Source organism: Panulirus ornatus, chromosome 3 (assembly GCF_036320965.1).
Source record: "Panulirus ornatus isolate Po-2019 chromosome 3, ASM3632096v1, whole genome shotgun sequence".
NCBI lineage: Eukaryota > Metazoa > Arthropoda > Malacostraca > Decapoda > Palinuridae > Panulirus > Panulirus ornatus.
Genome location: NC_092226.1, coordinates 26,627,129 through 26,643,027, shown reverse-complemented (window position 1 = coordinate 26,643,027; position 15,899 = coordinate 26,627,129). Strand labels below are relative to the sequence as shown.

Here is a 15,899-nt window from a genome sequence, read left to right as displayed (position 1 = left end):
TGGGGCTGGATGTCTCGTTACCACTGTGGGCCTGAATGTCTTGTTAGCACTGAGGAACTAGGTGTCACGGGAACGGGCTAATTTTAACCAATCATCTTCTCTCAAATTGTAGTTGCAACATTTCCACTGAAGAATTGACCTTGATCTGACCAACACCATAGAAAGCCATGGTCAGCAACTATATATATATATATATATATATATATATATATATATATATATATATATATATAACGTGATGCAATGTAAAGTTGAATAATTTCTCAGTTCAATTTACTGTTAAGATAAATGAACTGGGCAGAGAAAGGAACTCCTGATATATACGCAATAGGGAAACATTGACTTCAACCAGAGATTACAGCAAAGATAAAGGTCTAAATTTACACCACGCTTTTGCACAAATATATTACGTTACTCATCAAAACTGAGTTTCAACCACCTTCTGGTTAAAGGGAAATCAGATCCTGCACGGGCCCCCAGTTGCTATAAAATGTCTGCTAGGGTTAACCACTTCCTATGTAACAATTCTCACACTTCATAATTCTCTAGTAAGACCACACCTTGAATATGCACTCCAGTTTTGGTCCCCAAACTATAAAAAAATGAAGAAAAATTAATTAAGTACAAAGACGCGCGAAAAAATTGATCCCATCTCTTAGAACTCTGGCATACGAAGAGAGATTAAAACGACTGGATCTCTTCTCCCTTAACAAAACGGAGACTTCACGGAACTTAATCCAGGTATTCAAAAGTCTGAAAAAGTTCGATAAAATACATCACGAACATCTTTTCGCAATAAAAGGAAATACGGTTACCAGGAGGACAAATGGAATAAAACTCAAAAGCTAAAAGATGTAGTACGGACGTGGGTAAAAGCTTCTTTTCCTAAAGGTGTGCTGAGTACTACTGGAATAAGTTACCTTCAAACGTGGTGAATGCTAAGACTTTAAATACCTTCAAAAGTCGTTTTGACAAATATTTCATAAATTCAGGCATACTCTGCGACAAACGCCATATATATATATATATATATATATATATATATATATATATATATATATATATATATATATATACATATATATATATATATATATATATATATATATATATATATATATATATATATATATAAACGACAGCGTTAACGGGGACACTAGAGGGCTAATATGCAGCAGCGGGGAGTAGATGATAACTGAAACAAATAAAAGAAAAAAAGCTAAGGGGAAGTACATTCTTTTCCTTACTAGACAGCCCAGTCGTGGTCCAATAAAGCTCCTGTTGTCTGTCTTATTAATGTAAACTCAGGTAAACGTGTCAATTCCACATAAATGTGCGTCAACCCAGGTTCCACCATATCATGAGCCTGCTACCACGCTGAAAGTGACGTCTTACTCAGGCGTAACCACGAGCAGGCGAGGTCCGGTAATGCGTATTATAGTAGTAAAAATATTCGTCATTAAGTACATTACAGAACTAACAAAGGACTGGAAAATGAAGATCCTGGAGTGAAAATCACTAATGACTTCAAATAATCAAGGTTATTAATCTTAGCTGCGTATCATCAAGCTAACAATATTAGCTTTCATGGTTACCATTACTGTGTAACCTAAAAAACAAAAGCAATACCCACACGTTACAACGCCTTCGTCAGTCTAAGTTTAGGATACGCTGTTGAATAATTCTGACCACAACATGCGATCCAAGACGAAGAAATGTTACAACGAATAAGAAAAAAAAATAGTCACTCAAAAATAACTCTAATGAAGAAAGACATATAAAATAATTTTCCATAAAAAAACACCAACTTAAGGATATATGACAGCTTTCAAAAACAATATTTTCGATATTATACAACGGTCATTTTTTTCCCACTTCAGAAATACTGCAGACTGACCGGATACAACGGTATGAAGTGGAAGATGTAATACAGACATGAATAAAAGTTTCTACAGCGGCAGATATACAACACTGGAATATCCCGCAATGAAATATTGTCAAAGCGAACACAATCGATACGTGTGAAACAGTTCTTAACAAAGACTTTATAATTTTTTTTCCATCATATAAGTAATTCTTGGTCAGTGCTACGCTTTGGGAGTATGGTAACATACGCTTTGGGAGTATGGTAACATACGCTTTGGGAGTATGGTAACATACGCTTAGGGAGTATGGTAACATAATGTTTACTGCCACACTTGTTGGAGTACGATAATATCATGTTTACTATCACTTTTTATTTCCAGGCGATCGATTCAAGTCCTTCTCCCTCTTTTTTAATCATCCTGGATGAAAAATTTAAGATAACTAACATTAATCTCCAGCGACACATCTGGTTCCTGGACATCAAGCTTTCTATTATCTGGCGTTCCCATGTCCTCCCCTCGCAGTCAACTAAGATTACACAATATGAACTGAATGTACCTTGGAATTTACGTAAACCTTTAAGTTAAAAAGGAACATGATGAAGATTGAAAAAAAAGAAAGACTAAAATAAAATAAACGTCAAATTTTAAGTGACAAAAATGATGTACGTACTTAATGCAATGGCAAATGAGGTTAGGTTAAGGACATGGCGTTGACTGACTACAATATGGAAGAAGTTACAGCATGATTTTGAACTGACGAATGCAATTGACTTCACGAAATGATCACTATACTGCCTTCATGACAGATGAACACACACAGTGTAAGCAAATATTCATAGCCTAACAAGAAGACGAACAACTACATATCACGGGAAAAAAGGTTGTGAACTTATAAATACAGACCAAGTGTACGTTTTATGAGGTCACGTACTTCCATCAGTACACTGATTTGTATAATGTACGGTGATTTATACTTCCTCATACCATATCCCTCAGTCTACCCTACCCAGTACACACTGTGGAATCTGTTTCTTAACTCAGCAGGAACTGTCTCATTCTAATGTCATCTCTAATTGCCTCATCTGACCACACCTACAAGTGCTCTATCACTCCTACATCATGATTTGTACATTTGTATTCCACTTGTGCGTTCCTTATTGTATATACTGGTGATTACCCTTTATATCCTCAATATGGTGAAATGACTTAACAACCGAGATCCAAACGAGTCTAAATACCGAAGTCGGACCGGACCAGTGAGAGGCAGACGGAGGGACCTCATGTCATCACACTCACGTCTTTCCTACAGCAGCAGTCTCTCTACCTGAGCAGTCAGCCTTATTCCAATGACCTCATAAAAATCATTGGTGTATCTTGCAGCTTATTCTCAAAAACTGCGTGAATGTTGTGTTCCCTTGAATAAGCCAGTCCAGGTATAATGTACGGCAGTGGGTCACAGCAGTCACCATGTATGTATATACAGATATTCAATGGATCCCTTACACTTCAATACAAATTACGTCGAGGCCCTCAACCCGATGATACTAATACAAGGTACATAAAAGAAATATAATTCTTAAAATGTTTAATATCCTTGTACTGTTTAATATCCTGTACTGCAGTGAAGTACACGCAAACACCTACGCTCCTAAAGTATTAACATTTATACTTTTGAAACATAAACACAAGTTGTTCGCTCGTGTTAAACAGACGTAGATACTGTTCTCTTGGGGGGCAAACATTGTACTAAATACTGTACATCTACAGAACAAAAATAACTAAAAGCCTCGAGTTTCACCCAGTTTCATATAACTGATCCATGAAGCAGACTGTATGTGGGATTCAACAAGATTTTCACTTCAATGATTTTTGAACATTTGCAAATACGTGTATTGGGTATAAACTTGGCGATATACTAAGCTGAAAAGGTTTAAACATTGACGTATTTCAAGTGAACTTGACGGATTCTCTGGCCATTCAAAACATATCATTGCATCAAAGATATGACATGTTATACTCTTCATCTACGTATAACAAAAATATGAAACAGCTAAATGTATGCACACAAAGGAGGGGAGGATACGTCCTTTCCATGACTGATGTGGTACAGTATTTCTTAACATGTCCAGAAAATTAAGAAAATAAAATTCGTGCGAGCCTTTTACACGAGTTTTACCTCATCCTGTTTGCACACAGTTAACCAACATACATTACGTACATGTAATACTCTTGAGAAAAAATATTCAACACAAAACAGTTTACAATTTCTGGTGCTCTGGACAATCATGGGCAATGCATTTCCTCGTAGAGAGAGTTTCTTCCCGTTACTACACGTAACGATCTACTCAATCTGTAATATTCTACACATAAGAAAAGTTTAGAAATTTGAATATCATAAACCCTAAGTAATAACAGGCCAAGAGGGAAAATCTTTGGGTTAAATACGCGATCACGTGAGCTGGAACCTGTGACACGCTTCCCTCACATTAAGACACATCAGTGGTATACACAGCTTGTGCACCTCAAGCGCACATTATGAACAGCTTACTCCTATTACAACAATAACAGCTCTCTTACAATAAGTAAACAATATGCGATATAGTTAATCATAAAGATAAAAAAAACCAGTAAATCAGGAAGGGGGTCCATGACAGGTGTTAACACGACCAACAGAAATGTCAATATTTCTTAAATCTGACTTAGAGAGGTGGCAGTGAACTCCAGGCCTTGCCAAATGTCTCTCGTTGGCTTTAGGTCTTCACACTATGGTCCTTAGATGATGATGATGATAACAATGATGATGGCATTGTTAATGTGGTGTTAAGATGATGCAGTAATTATGATAACATAGGAGAGGTCATGATACGGTGATCCTATAGAAGTAAGGATGTATAGCTGATGACATCAAGCTGGTGATAATGATGCAAAATAAAGGATGTCAAGCTAATGCGGCGTAAGAGTAAGGATGTCAAGCTGATGATGACACAAAATGACGGATGTCAAGCTGAAAACGACGCAAATTAAGGATGTCAAACTGAGAATGACGCAAATTAAGGATGTCAAGCTGATCATGATACAAAATGACGGATGTCAAGCTGAAAACGACACAAATTAAGGATGTCAAACTGATAATGACGCAAATTAAGGATGTCAAGCTGATGATACACAATTAAGGATGACAAAGTGATGAAGACACAAAAGTCCAAGTGATGGTGATGCTTACATGATATGTCAAAAGTGATGATGCAGTCGACGTAATGATACCAAGAGGATTATAGCGAGGTAATACGGGTGCCAATCACGATGGTGCCAAGGCCGTGATGGCCCTGATCTGAACGCGGTGCCAAGTGATGGTGTTGCTGAGGTGAGGGCCATACACAATGATGGTGCTGCCAAGATGATCATCTTACGATGATGGAGCTATGGCGAGGTCCTCTATATACATCCATATGACCGAAATAAACAAGTCCAAAATGGCAAGAAGGATAGGCTTTAAACTTGGGAAAATGATTGGGCATGACTGAAATGCACAATCCGGCACTTTTCCCGTTTAGGGAAAAAAAAAAAAAAGACCATTCAGTCTAAACAATGAGGAATAAGTGTGTGTGTAGACAATCTCCGCCACAATCAAGAGGCCCAAACGGGCCACCACAGCCACAACCACCAGAGAGGCTGGAGGTCTGCAGAGGGCAGGGCGGTGCCGGGGCCTGGGTGGAGTCAGGTAGCGCAGGTGAGGTTCAGGGGAGAGGGAGGGAAGGACATTCATGGGGAGGTGCTGTAGGAAGGGGAGGGCTGCACAGTGGGTGATGGTGTGGGGAGGGGAGGGCCACACAGGGTTGGGAGTTTGGGAGGATAAGGACCGTGCAGAGGTATGGGGTGTAGGGAAGGGAAGGCCCTGCAGACTGTAATCTGAAGGGAAAGGGAGAACCATAAGTGGGGGAGGGGGGTTTGGGAAGGGGAGGACCCTGAAACGGTGGGAGGTCTGGGGAGGGGAGGGCCGTGAGGGGGGGTTGGAGTCTCGGGGTAAGGGCAGGCAGTACAAAAAGGAAGGGAGAGCAGTGCAGAAAGTGGAGGTCTTACGAAGGAGGTTTGTGCAGAGGCTGAGTCTTGGGAGGGAAGGGTTGTAGAGGTAGTGGGGTCTTAAGAGGGGAGTGTTGTGGAGAAAGCGGGGTCTTTGGAGGGGAGGGTTGTGCAGAAGGGAGGGGTCTTGGGAGGGGAAGGTTGTGCAAAGGGAGGGGAGAGGTGTTCGGTGAAGGGTATGGTAGTGCAAGGAGTGGGGGTCGGGAGAATGGGCACCGTGGGGTCGGGTCGGGGAGGTCCGTCCAGTGGGAGTGGGTCATACAGCCAGGACAGTGTGCGGGCGAGGCCCACCGCTACAACGTCCATAATAATGATCAAAGTTTTGAAAAGCCCCAGAATGATGGAAGCCTCAGGGCAAGGTGGACTGCCCACCACAGCATGGCTGAGGGTGCTACACACTGATGGTGTTGCCAAGGTCATGATAATACACACTGATGGTGTTGCCAAGGTCATGATAATACACTGATGGTGTTGCCAAGGTCATGATAATACACACTGATGGGGTTGCCAAGGTCATGATAATACAGTGATGGGGTTGCCAAAGTCATGATAATACACACTGATGGGGTTGCCAAGGTCATGATAATACACTGATGGTGTTGCCAAGGTCATGATAATACAGTGATGGTGTTGCCAAGGTCATGATAATACACTGATGGTGTTGCCAAGGTCATGATAATACACACTGATGGGGTTGCCAAGGTCATGATAATACAGTGATGGTGTTGCCAAGGTCATGATAATACAGTGATGGGGTTGCCAAAGTTATGATAATACACACTGATGGGGTTGCCAAGGTCATGATAATACACACTGATGAGGTTGCCAAGGTCATGATCATACACACTGATGAGGTTGCCAAGGTCATGATAATACACAATGATGGAGTTGCAAAAGTGATAGTCATACAAAAATATGGTGTTGCCAACAGACTGATGATGATGATGATGATGATGATGATGATAAGGTCAAAAAAAGATGATACAAATGTTATTATATCATAACACCAACATGACACTGACGCCTGACTACAATGGTGCTAAAATAATCATGAATACGAGGAGATAGTTACCGTGTTACGGTGGTAATGGTGTCAGAAATAGTCAGTCACAATAGCAAAATGGCAATGTTGCCGGAGTAGGTGGCAATGTGGTAATGGTGCCAGAAATACAATGATGCTAAACAGAAAACGGTCTAGTGGTACAGTGCCAAAAGTGAGGCAGACAAGTGGAGGGTGGTGACGATAACAAGCGTCTCGTGTTATCATCCACAGTGATAACAAACATGAAGGCAGTGTTGATCAGTAGCCAGCTCGGGTGGGGTTACATGTGCTGGGCTGGGGTCACAAGGCTGCTAGGATGACCCTATCACCAGCATGATCAGCCGTGCACCTGTCATCATAAGATGATGGCCAGGATGACTGACGAGGGCATGGTGTCAGCCACAGTCATGATGATTCCAGTCACAGTGGTACGAGCAGACCCGCCAACTATGATGAAGGTGCCAAAGTCATGATGGCGCTAACGAAATCTCGGAACCAAAGTGAGTCTCATGCCACACTAGAGTTCATGTCATACGACATCAGAGAAATAAGAAAAATATAAGTAAATGGTGTCAGGCTGACGGTGGCACAGTGGTCAGTGATGGAACTAGGTTAACCCTGGTGACAGAGGAAGATGGGTAAGGAGAGACCAGCGCCCCGATACGTACTACTAACACGTAAATGAACAGTTGCCAAATGTAAGGAAACTGCTACTGTGATTATGGTGCTATGGCAGTCAGATCGTATGAGAGCAATGATGGTGTCCAGGTAAAGGTGTCAAGACTGATGGTGCCAAGGTAACATGTCAAGATAATTACAGTGTCAAAATAACAGAGCCAATGTAAGGGTCAAGGTAAAGGTGTCAAGAGTGGTGGTGCCAAGGTAACATGTCAAGGTAATTATAGTGTCAAAATAACAGAGCCAATGTAAGGGTCAAGACACAATGATGGTGTCAATGCATGTGTCAAGAGAAGGATTATGCCAAGGAAATGGTGGTTTGCAAACAAGGATGGTGTGAACAAGTCAATATAATGATGGTACCAGAACAATAATGGTGCAGAGAAAATGACTGTGGCAAGGTAATGACACCAAGACAATGATGGTGCCAAGGTAATGACACCAAGACAATGATGGTGCCAAGGTAATGGTGCCGAGACAATGATGGTGCCAAGGTAATGACACCAAGACAATGATGGTGCCAAGGTAATGACACCAAGAGAATGATGGTGCCAAGGTAATGACACCAAGACAATGATGGTGCAAATGTAATGACACCAAGACAATGATGGTGCCAAGGTAATGACACCAAGACAATGATGGTGCAAAGGTAATGGTGCCAAGACAATGATGATGCCAAGGTAATGGTACCAAGGAAATGATGCCAAAGTAATGGCACCAAGACTATGATGGTGGCAAGCTAAGGTGATGGTACTAAGATAGTGGGGCCAAGACAATGGTAATGCCAAGACAATCATGGCACCAAAGTAATGGCGCCAAGATATCACAGTGCCAATATGAGGATACTAAGGTAATGGTGCCAAGATATCACAGTGCCAATATGAGGATACTAAGGTAATGGTGCCAAGATATCACAGTGCCAATATGAGGATACTAAGGTAATGGTGCCAAGATATCACAGTGCCAATATGAGGATACTAAGATAATGGTGCCAAGATATTAATTGTGCCAATAAGAAAATACCAAGATAATGGTTCCTAAACAAAAATGCTGGTAAGATAATGATGGTGCTAAGGTAATGAAGGCAAGATGAAGATAGTGACAATCTGATGGTAGTTTCATGGTCATGACGTTGGCATGGTAATGACTGCCAACAAGATATTGATGATAAGGTCATGATGGTGCCAAAGTAATGGTGGTACCAAAGCAAAGACGATGCCAAGATAATGAAAGGTGCCATGTTAATCATGGCCGTCCTAAGAAAATGATTATTCAATGATGGTGCCAAGAAAATGATGGTACCAAGGTAAAATGGTCCCAAGACCACGATGGTACCAGATAATGATGGTTTAAGATAATGATGATGACAAGGTAATGATGATGACAAGGTAATGATGATGGCAAGGTAATGATGATGGCAAGGTAATGATGGTGCGAGGATTATGATGGTATCAGGGAAATTATGGTGCCACGATAGTGGTGCTACGGAAACTATGGTACCAATAAAATGAAGATACCAAGATAATGATGGTGCCAAGTTAATGATGATGCTAAGATAATGATGGTGCCAAGATAATGATGATACCAAGATAATAATGATGCTAAGACAATGATGGTGCCAAGATAATGATGATGCCAAGGTAATGGTGCACAGAAAATTATGGTGCCAAGATAATCATGGCTCGAAGATAATGATGGAGCCAAAATAATGATGGTGTCAAGATAATGATGATGTCAAGGTAATCATGGCGCCAAGATAACGGTGACGCCCAAGACGATAACAGTGTCAAGATAATAGAGATTAAAAGGTAATGACGGTGCCAAGAAAATGGAGTCAAGTTACTGATGATCCCAAGATAATGGTTCCAAAACTATGATGGTGCCAAGATAATGACGGTCATGCCATGACAACGATAGCACCAAGATGTCGATGCGAAAACGATAATGATGTGAGGATAAGAAAGTCAAGATAATGATGGTGCTATGACAACGACCCCTGAAGATAATGACGGTGCCAAGATGGTGAATATGATGCTACCACGATAATGATTCTCCATATTTAATGATGGTGCCAAAGTCATTATGATGGCATGATAATGATGATGCCAGAAGACAGTCCGAAGTTAATCATGCTAAGGTAATGATGGTGCCAAGGTAATGATGATGAAAAGATAATGATGGTGTCAAGGTAAAGATCATGCCATGAAATTGATGATGCCAAGACACTGTCCTAATTAATGATAATCATGGCATCAAGATGATAAAGGTGGCAAGGTAATGATGAGGCAAAGATAATGATGGTGACAGGGTTTTGATGAGACAAAGATAATGATGGTGCCAAGGTAATGATGAGGCAAAGACAATGATGGTGCCAATGTACTGATGGGGCAAAGATAATGATGGTGCCAGGGTTTTGATGAGACAAACATAATGATGGTGTCAAAGAAATGATGAGGCAAAGATAATGATGGTGCCAAGGTTATGAGGAAAAGATAATGATGGTGCCAAGGTAATAATGAGACAAAGATAATGATGGTGCCAAGGTGATGATGAGACAAAGATAATGATAGTGCTAAGGTAATGATGAAACAAAGACAAGGACGGTGCCACGGTACCGAGAAAAAGATGATGATGGTGCTAAGGTAATGATGAGGCAAAGATAATGATGGTGCCAAAGAAATGATGAGGCAAAGATAGTGATGGTGCCAAAATAATGATGAGACAAAGATAATGATGGCGCCAATGATGAGGCAAAAATAATGATGATGCCAAGGTAATAATGAGTCAAAGATAATGATGGTGCCAAGGTTATGATGAAAAGATAATGATGTTGCCAAGGTAATGATGAGGCAAAAGATAATGATGGTGCCAAGGTAATGACGAGGCAAAGGGTGCCAACGTAGTGACGAGACAAGATAATGATGGTGCCAAGGTAATGATGAGACAAAGATAATGATGGTGCCAAGGTAATGATGAAGTAAAGATAATGATGGTTCCAATGTAATGATGAGGCAAAGATAATGATGGTGCCAAGGTAATGATGAGGCAAAGATAATGATGGTGCCAAGGTAATGATGAGGCAAAGATAATGATGATACTAAGGTAAAGATGAGACAAATATAATGATGGTGCCACGGTAATGATATGCCAAGGTAAAGATGAGACATGATGCCAAGGTAATGATGAGGCAAAGATAATGATGGTGCCAATGTAATGCTGAGGCAAAGATAATGGTGGTGCCAAGGCAATGATGAGGCAAAGATAATGATGGTGCCAAGGTAATGATGAAGCAAAGACAATGATGGTGCCAAGGTAATGATGAAGCAAAGATAATGATGGTGCCAAGGCAATGATGAGGCAAAGACAATGATGGTGCCAAGGTAATGATGAAGCAAAGATAATGGTGGTGCCACGGCAATGATGAGGCAAAGATAATGATGGTGCCAAGGTAATGATGAGGCAAAGATAATGATGGTGCCAAGGTAATAATGAAGCAAAGATAATGATGGTGCCAAGGTAATGATGGCGTTAAGTTAATAAATAGTTTTGAAGCAAAATTTTGAAGTTAGAAGTTGTTAACTTGTAAAGTGTGATGTTGGTGGACATATCTTGCTTGTGCCATAAGGTCAAGGTGGCAACAGGTCAGGAATGTGAGAGTGACGTCAACATTGTGACGAGAGAGTACCGTTACCAAGGTAACATCACGAGAGCACCATAAATGTTATACACACAGTGGGCGTGAGAGCCTGGGGCGAGTGACACAGAGGTACTCACTTTCCAGCTGGGCCATGCCGGAGGCTCGGGTGGGCGGCACGCTGGCGGTGGGGTGGGCGTGGTGGTGTTAGTGATGAGTTGGTGGTAATGATAATGGTTGTGGAATAGGAGGAGGTGGTTGTGGTTGTGGTGGTGGTGGCGGTGGTGGTGGTGGTGGTGGAGAGGAAGAGGTGTGCCCGTAGCAGCCACCACCGTCACGCCGAGCCCTGGGTGAGTGTTGGCGGAATACAGGGTGGTGACGGCCTTGCTCCTGAAATCTACAGGTAAGCTGTTGTACTTTACAGGTGTTGGGAAGCTGAGCAGCTAGTGAAGGAGAGGGGGAAGGGTGCAGGATGGTCTGTGACAAGCCACGGGGACAGGGTGGTCTATGGCAAGCCAAGGGGATAAGGAACATCAGGATGGGAAGACGAACTTTAAGGTTGGGAGGAACATAAATAAGAGATAGATAGAATGCCAAGGATAACATGAGATAAGGAAGTGGGAACAATATATGCATCGTAATAAGGTATCAAGGAAAAGACAAAGCAGGAAGAAAGGAAATCCAAGAGAGGCAGAAGACGGAGGGAGACAAGTGATAGAAAAGCAAGGATGACGATGAACATCTGAAAATATCATGCAAATGACATGAGAGATAAAGGCAAGATATTACGGATATGGGAAGGTAGATAAGGGCAAGAGGTGGCGTGAGAAACAACAGGGAAGAGGGAAGGTAAGGAAGACCTGACGAGAGGTAACAGGATAAACAGCAGGCAACGGTTTAAGGCTACAACAGGTGATAAGGTAAGGTGAGGTTATGGGGAACAGGTGGTGGGTAAGTCCATGTACACCTGGCTAGAGGTAAGGTCATCAACATCAGGTGACAGATAACAGGGACTCTAAGTCAGAGGTTATCATTGAGAGAGTACACGAGGCAGAGCAGGCAATACGGAGACGTGAAGGGATGGAACAATAGGTTGGGGGCGATACAAATGTCACCGGAAGAGATGAGGAGATGAAAAAACGAGTCATTATAACAGTAAGGTTCATCAAGACCAACACACTGGAAGATACACTAGTGACGGAGGACTGAGCATGATACAACACACACACACACACACACACCTGCAGTGACAGTCTACCAAGTATGGAAAAAGATGTTGGGGTCGAAAGGACTGCACGAAACAAGGCGGGGCTACTGGAAGCCCCAGGTCTGGGCTGCAGGACGGTGTAGTGCCAGGGTACAGACAGAACTATCACGGGTTGGGCTACAGTATACTGTGGGGTAGTTCAAGGCTTGGTTACAGCACTGTACCTAGCCGGAATGAGGGAGTCGAGCTAGTCTGGGCTACACAGGACTACAACGGGTGAGGAAACAAAACGTTACAAAACTGTATCAGTAAAACTGGTTTTGCACATTCATGGTACAGTGTCAGAGAGGGTGATAGGTTGATGCAAGATCCAACTACTGGGTGACGCACGTCCACAGTACAAGGTGGCGTAAGGCCAGACTACACAGTGGTGATGCAGAGCCAGGCAACACAATGGTGCAAGACTAAACTACACAGTGGTATGCAGGGCTAGGCACCATAATGGTGCAAGGCCAGATTACATGGTGGTGATGCATGATTCCCCAGGATTACAGGCCGGTACAGAGCCAAGTTATATGAAAGACTGAGACTACAGGGTGGTACGAGGGCGGTACAGAGGCTAAGGCTACGACAACAAGCTGGTGTAACAAGGCAGTTCTGGTCCAAACTCGAGTATGATGCATCAGGAGGACCAGGTAGGCGGTGGAGGATGTGACTGCGACCGGTGGATGGTCAGGGGAGAGGGTGTTGCATGGTTCAGGGTCACATGACAGCACGGTACAGGGCCCATGGCTGGTGCTGAGCTTCACTACAGGGTAGAGCAGATCTGGTGTTCAAGTATAAGAGGTCTGAGCTACAGAGTGTTGCAGAGACAGGTTATCCAGTGGTGCAAGGCAGACTACAAGCCGTGTTCGGACAGACTACATAGTGACGTGGGACATGACTACACGGATTTTAGGGCTGGACTAAACGATGGTACGAGACAGACTACAGGATGGTGCAGGACTTGTTCAGGATAATGCAAGGCTAGAATGCAGGCTGGTGCAATGGTGGGCAACATGGTGATGATGCACGACCACACCAAAGTGTGCTCCACATAAAGGCTCAAGGGTGGTGCACGTTCAAATTACATAAGCGTACAGGGCTGGGCTGTAGTGGTAGGTAACGGCGGATATGTCGCTGGTGTAGAACCAGACTAAAAGAAAGGAATGTAATAAGGCAGACTACAAAGTAGTACAGAAGTTGGAGTACAGGATGCTGCAGGAGGCGTAACTATATTTAACTTCATGGCCGGGGTAAGGGATAGGCTAGGCGGATCACAGGGTCATGTAAACACTAACTACAAGGTGGTACAGGGAAGAGTACAGAACTGGGTTCAACCAGAGGATGGTACTGGGCTGGGCAATATATACACCAGAGGGCAGCAGGGTCTGCACGAGGAGGAACTGATAGACAGGTCTACAAGATAGTGCAGGTCCAGCTGCAAGGTGCTAACACAGTCTTGAAGTGGTGGTCAGGTCTACAGGATGGTCAGTCATGAGGCAACACAGTCAGGCCATACAATGCGACTGGTTGACGACACAAGGGAGTTACAGAGAAGTTATTATGACGGGGGGAAATGAAAGAGATGAAAGAATGGTACAGATCCGGAGACTAGTGGGTGGTGATGAGGGACGGGGCTACAGGATTAAGGATACAATAATACTAATTCTAACACTACATAGCAACTATATATATATGTATATATATAAATATATAAATTCATTCAAACAAGACAATTCACACTCTACACTACTGCTAATGAAGGTAACTATCAACTTCTCCCTCTCGGACAACTGTTTCCCATAAGGTAATCAATTAAATTCGGTGAAATCTGTGTAATCCCTGAAAATGATGACTTTCTATATGCGAGACAAATGAGGAAGTTGGGTCACCAGGACGCCGTATCTTGTGGCACAGAGATATGAAGGAGAGGATCAGTGTCTTGTGTGGTGATCGCTGGAGCACAACACATATTCCTTAATAATTTTGCAGGACAGCTAGTAATACTTCAGAGCACGGGGAATTATACTCAAGTGTCCCAGTCATGCAGTGAGGACGAAGCAACAGCTCTTAATGTCATCAGCTGAAACGTGATGTAGGCAAGATGATACGAGTGAACATGAATGTATTACTGAATGTTGGCGGCCTGTTATTTTAAAACCGGTTCGGCTGATGTTAGTACTGTAACGGTCACACGGTAGCCCTGCCATGTGACACTACCACAAAGTGGGAGAGAAACCCCACTCTGGGAAGCACACAGGCAACACTATTGTGTCGTAAGATCACTTCGTGAGGCGAAGAGCTGACAAAAACGGAATGGGTGAGCTGAGACCACGTCAGTGAGGTGACGAACAATTCCAAGTAGGTATAGTAGAGCACCAGTAGAGACAAGAGGTCCTGCGTGAGGGTCTGACACCAACAGAACAGGAGCCACACGAGCATCCAGACCGATGGAGCGTCTCGTATATAACTTGGTCTTGGTACATCCACTGGTCCAGCACTAACCTTCTCTGTGCTGTTGTAACTTGTGTAATGACCATGTATCCAATTCGTTTATTCTTATGAAAAATACCTAAAGTGTATTAGCGTTATTTCCATATAGTCTTAATGTACAAATTTCTCTATCAATCAACTGCTTCAACCTATCTTAAGGCATGTTTCATTAACTATGGTTTCTCAATATTCCCAAAAGTGTGAAGCTGACAGCATAACAGTTCCTATCTCTCTATGTGAATTCCAGTACTGTTATGTCTTGTTGCCTTTCAACACTAATACTGTTCCACACTACCAACATTACACTTGTTTCAGCCTGGTGGGACTCCAGAGCTCTTATTCAACCAACGATTCTTAACATTCTCCCAAATTACCACAGCAGAGGGGCAAGAACACTCGAAGCACCATATCTGTGACGGCGCAGCTCCAATACCCAAAATGGTAACGTAAATATCTTCCCTGTAACATCTGTTGGGCAGTGGGCGAGCACGGACGAATCAAGGGGTGGTGGCGGCAGGTGAGGCTCCTCTTAAGCAGGTGCAACAGGTGAAGCTGATGACGTCAGGAGAGGAGAGGCCAGCAGGCCGTCGCGTCCACCAGTCGCTCCACACGCATGCTGTCTCCACACTTACTGACGCGGCTCGTACTGACTCAACTAGCGGGTAAATCCTACTGAGAATCCGACAGAGCTGAACACATCACGGCAAATGCCTAAGCCCGAACGGCGCCTGTGAATATGGCTGGCTATTATGAAGATGCCTACTCAAAATGAGAAAAAGATTCACAAAAGAATAATAAACAAAATCTACCTATGAGCAGAACTCCAGCTACTTTCCGAAGTTAGTGACAGAAAGA

General features: G+C 42.8%; 1 protein-coding gene across 25 annotated transcripts in view; it reads right to left on the bottom strand.

The window, feature by feature from the left end:
* enc (R3H domain containing protein encore) overlaps window positions 1–15,899 on the bottom strand; it is a 944,198-nt gene that overhangs the window by 605,395 nt on the left and 322,904 nt on the right. For 18 of the 25 annotated variants that reach the window (XM_071685668.1, XM_071685684.1, XM_071685751.1 and 15 more), the window contains one exon: window positions 11,443–11,699. The exons of the other annotated variants lie outside the window; for them this stretch is intronic. In XM_071685668.1, the coding sequence (XP_071541769.1) occupies window positions 11,443–11,458 (16 nt within the window). In that variant the 5' untranslated portion in view covers window positions 11,459–11,699. The remainder of the gene's footprint in view (window positions 1–11,442; window positions 11,700–15,899) is intronic. 25 annotated transcript variants of the gene reach the window in all.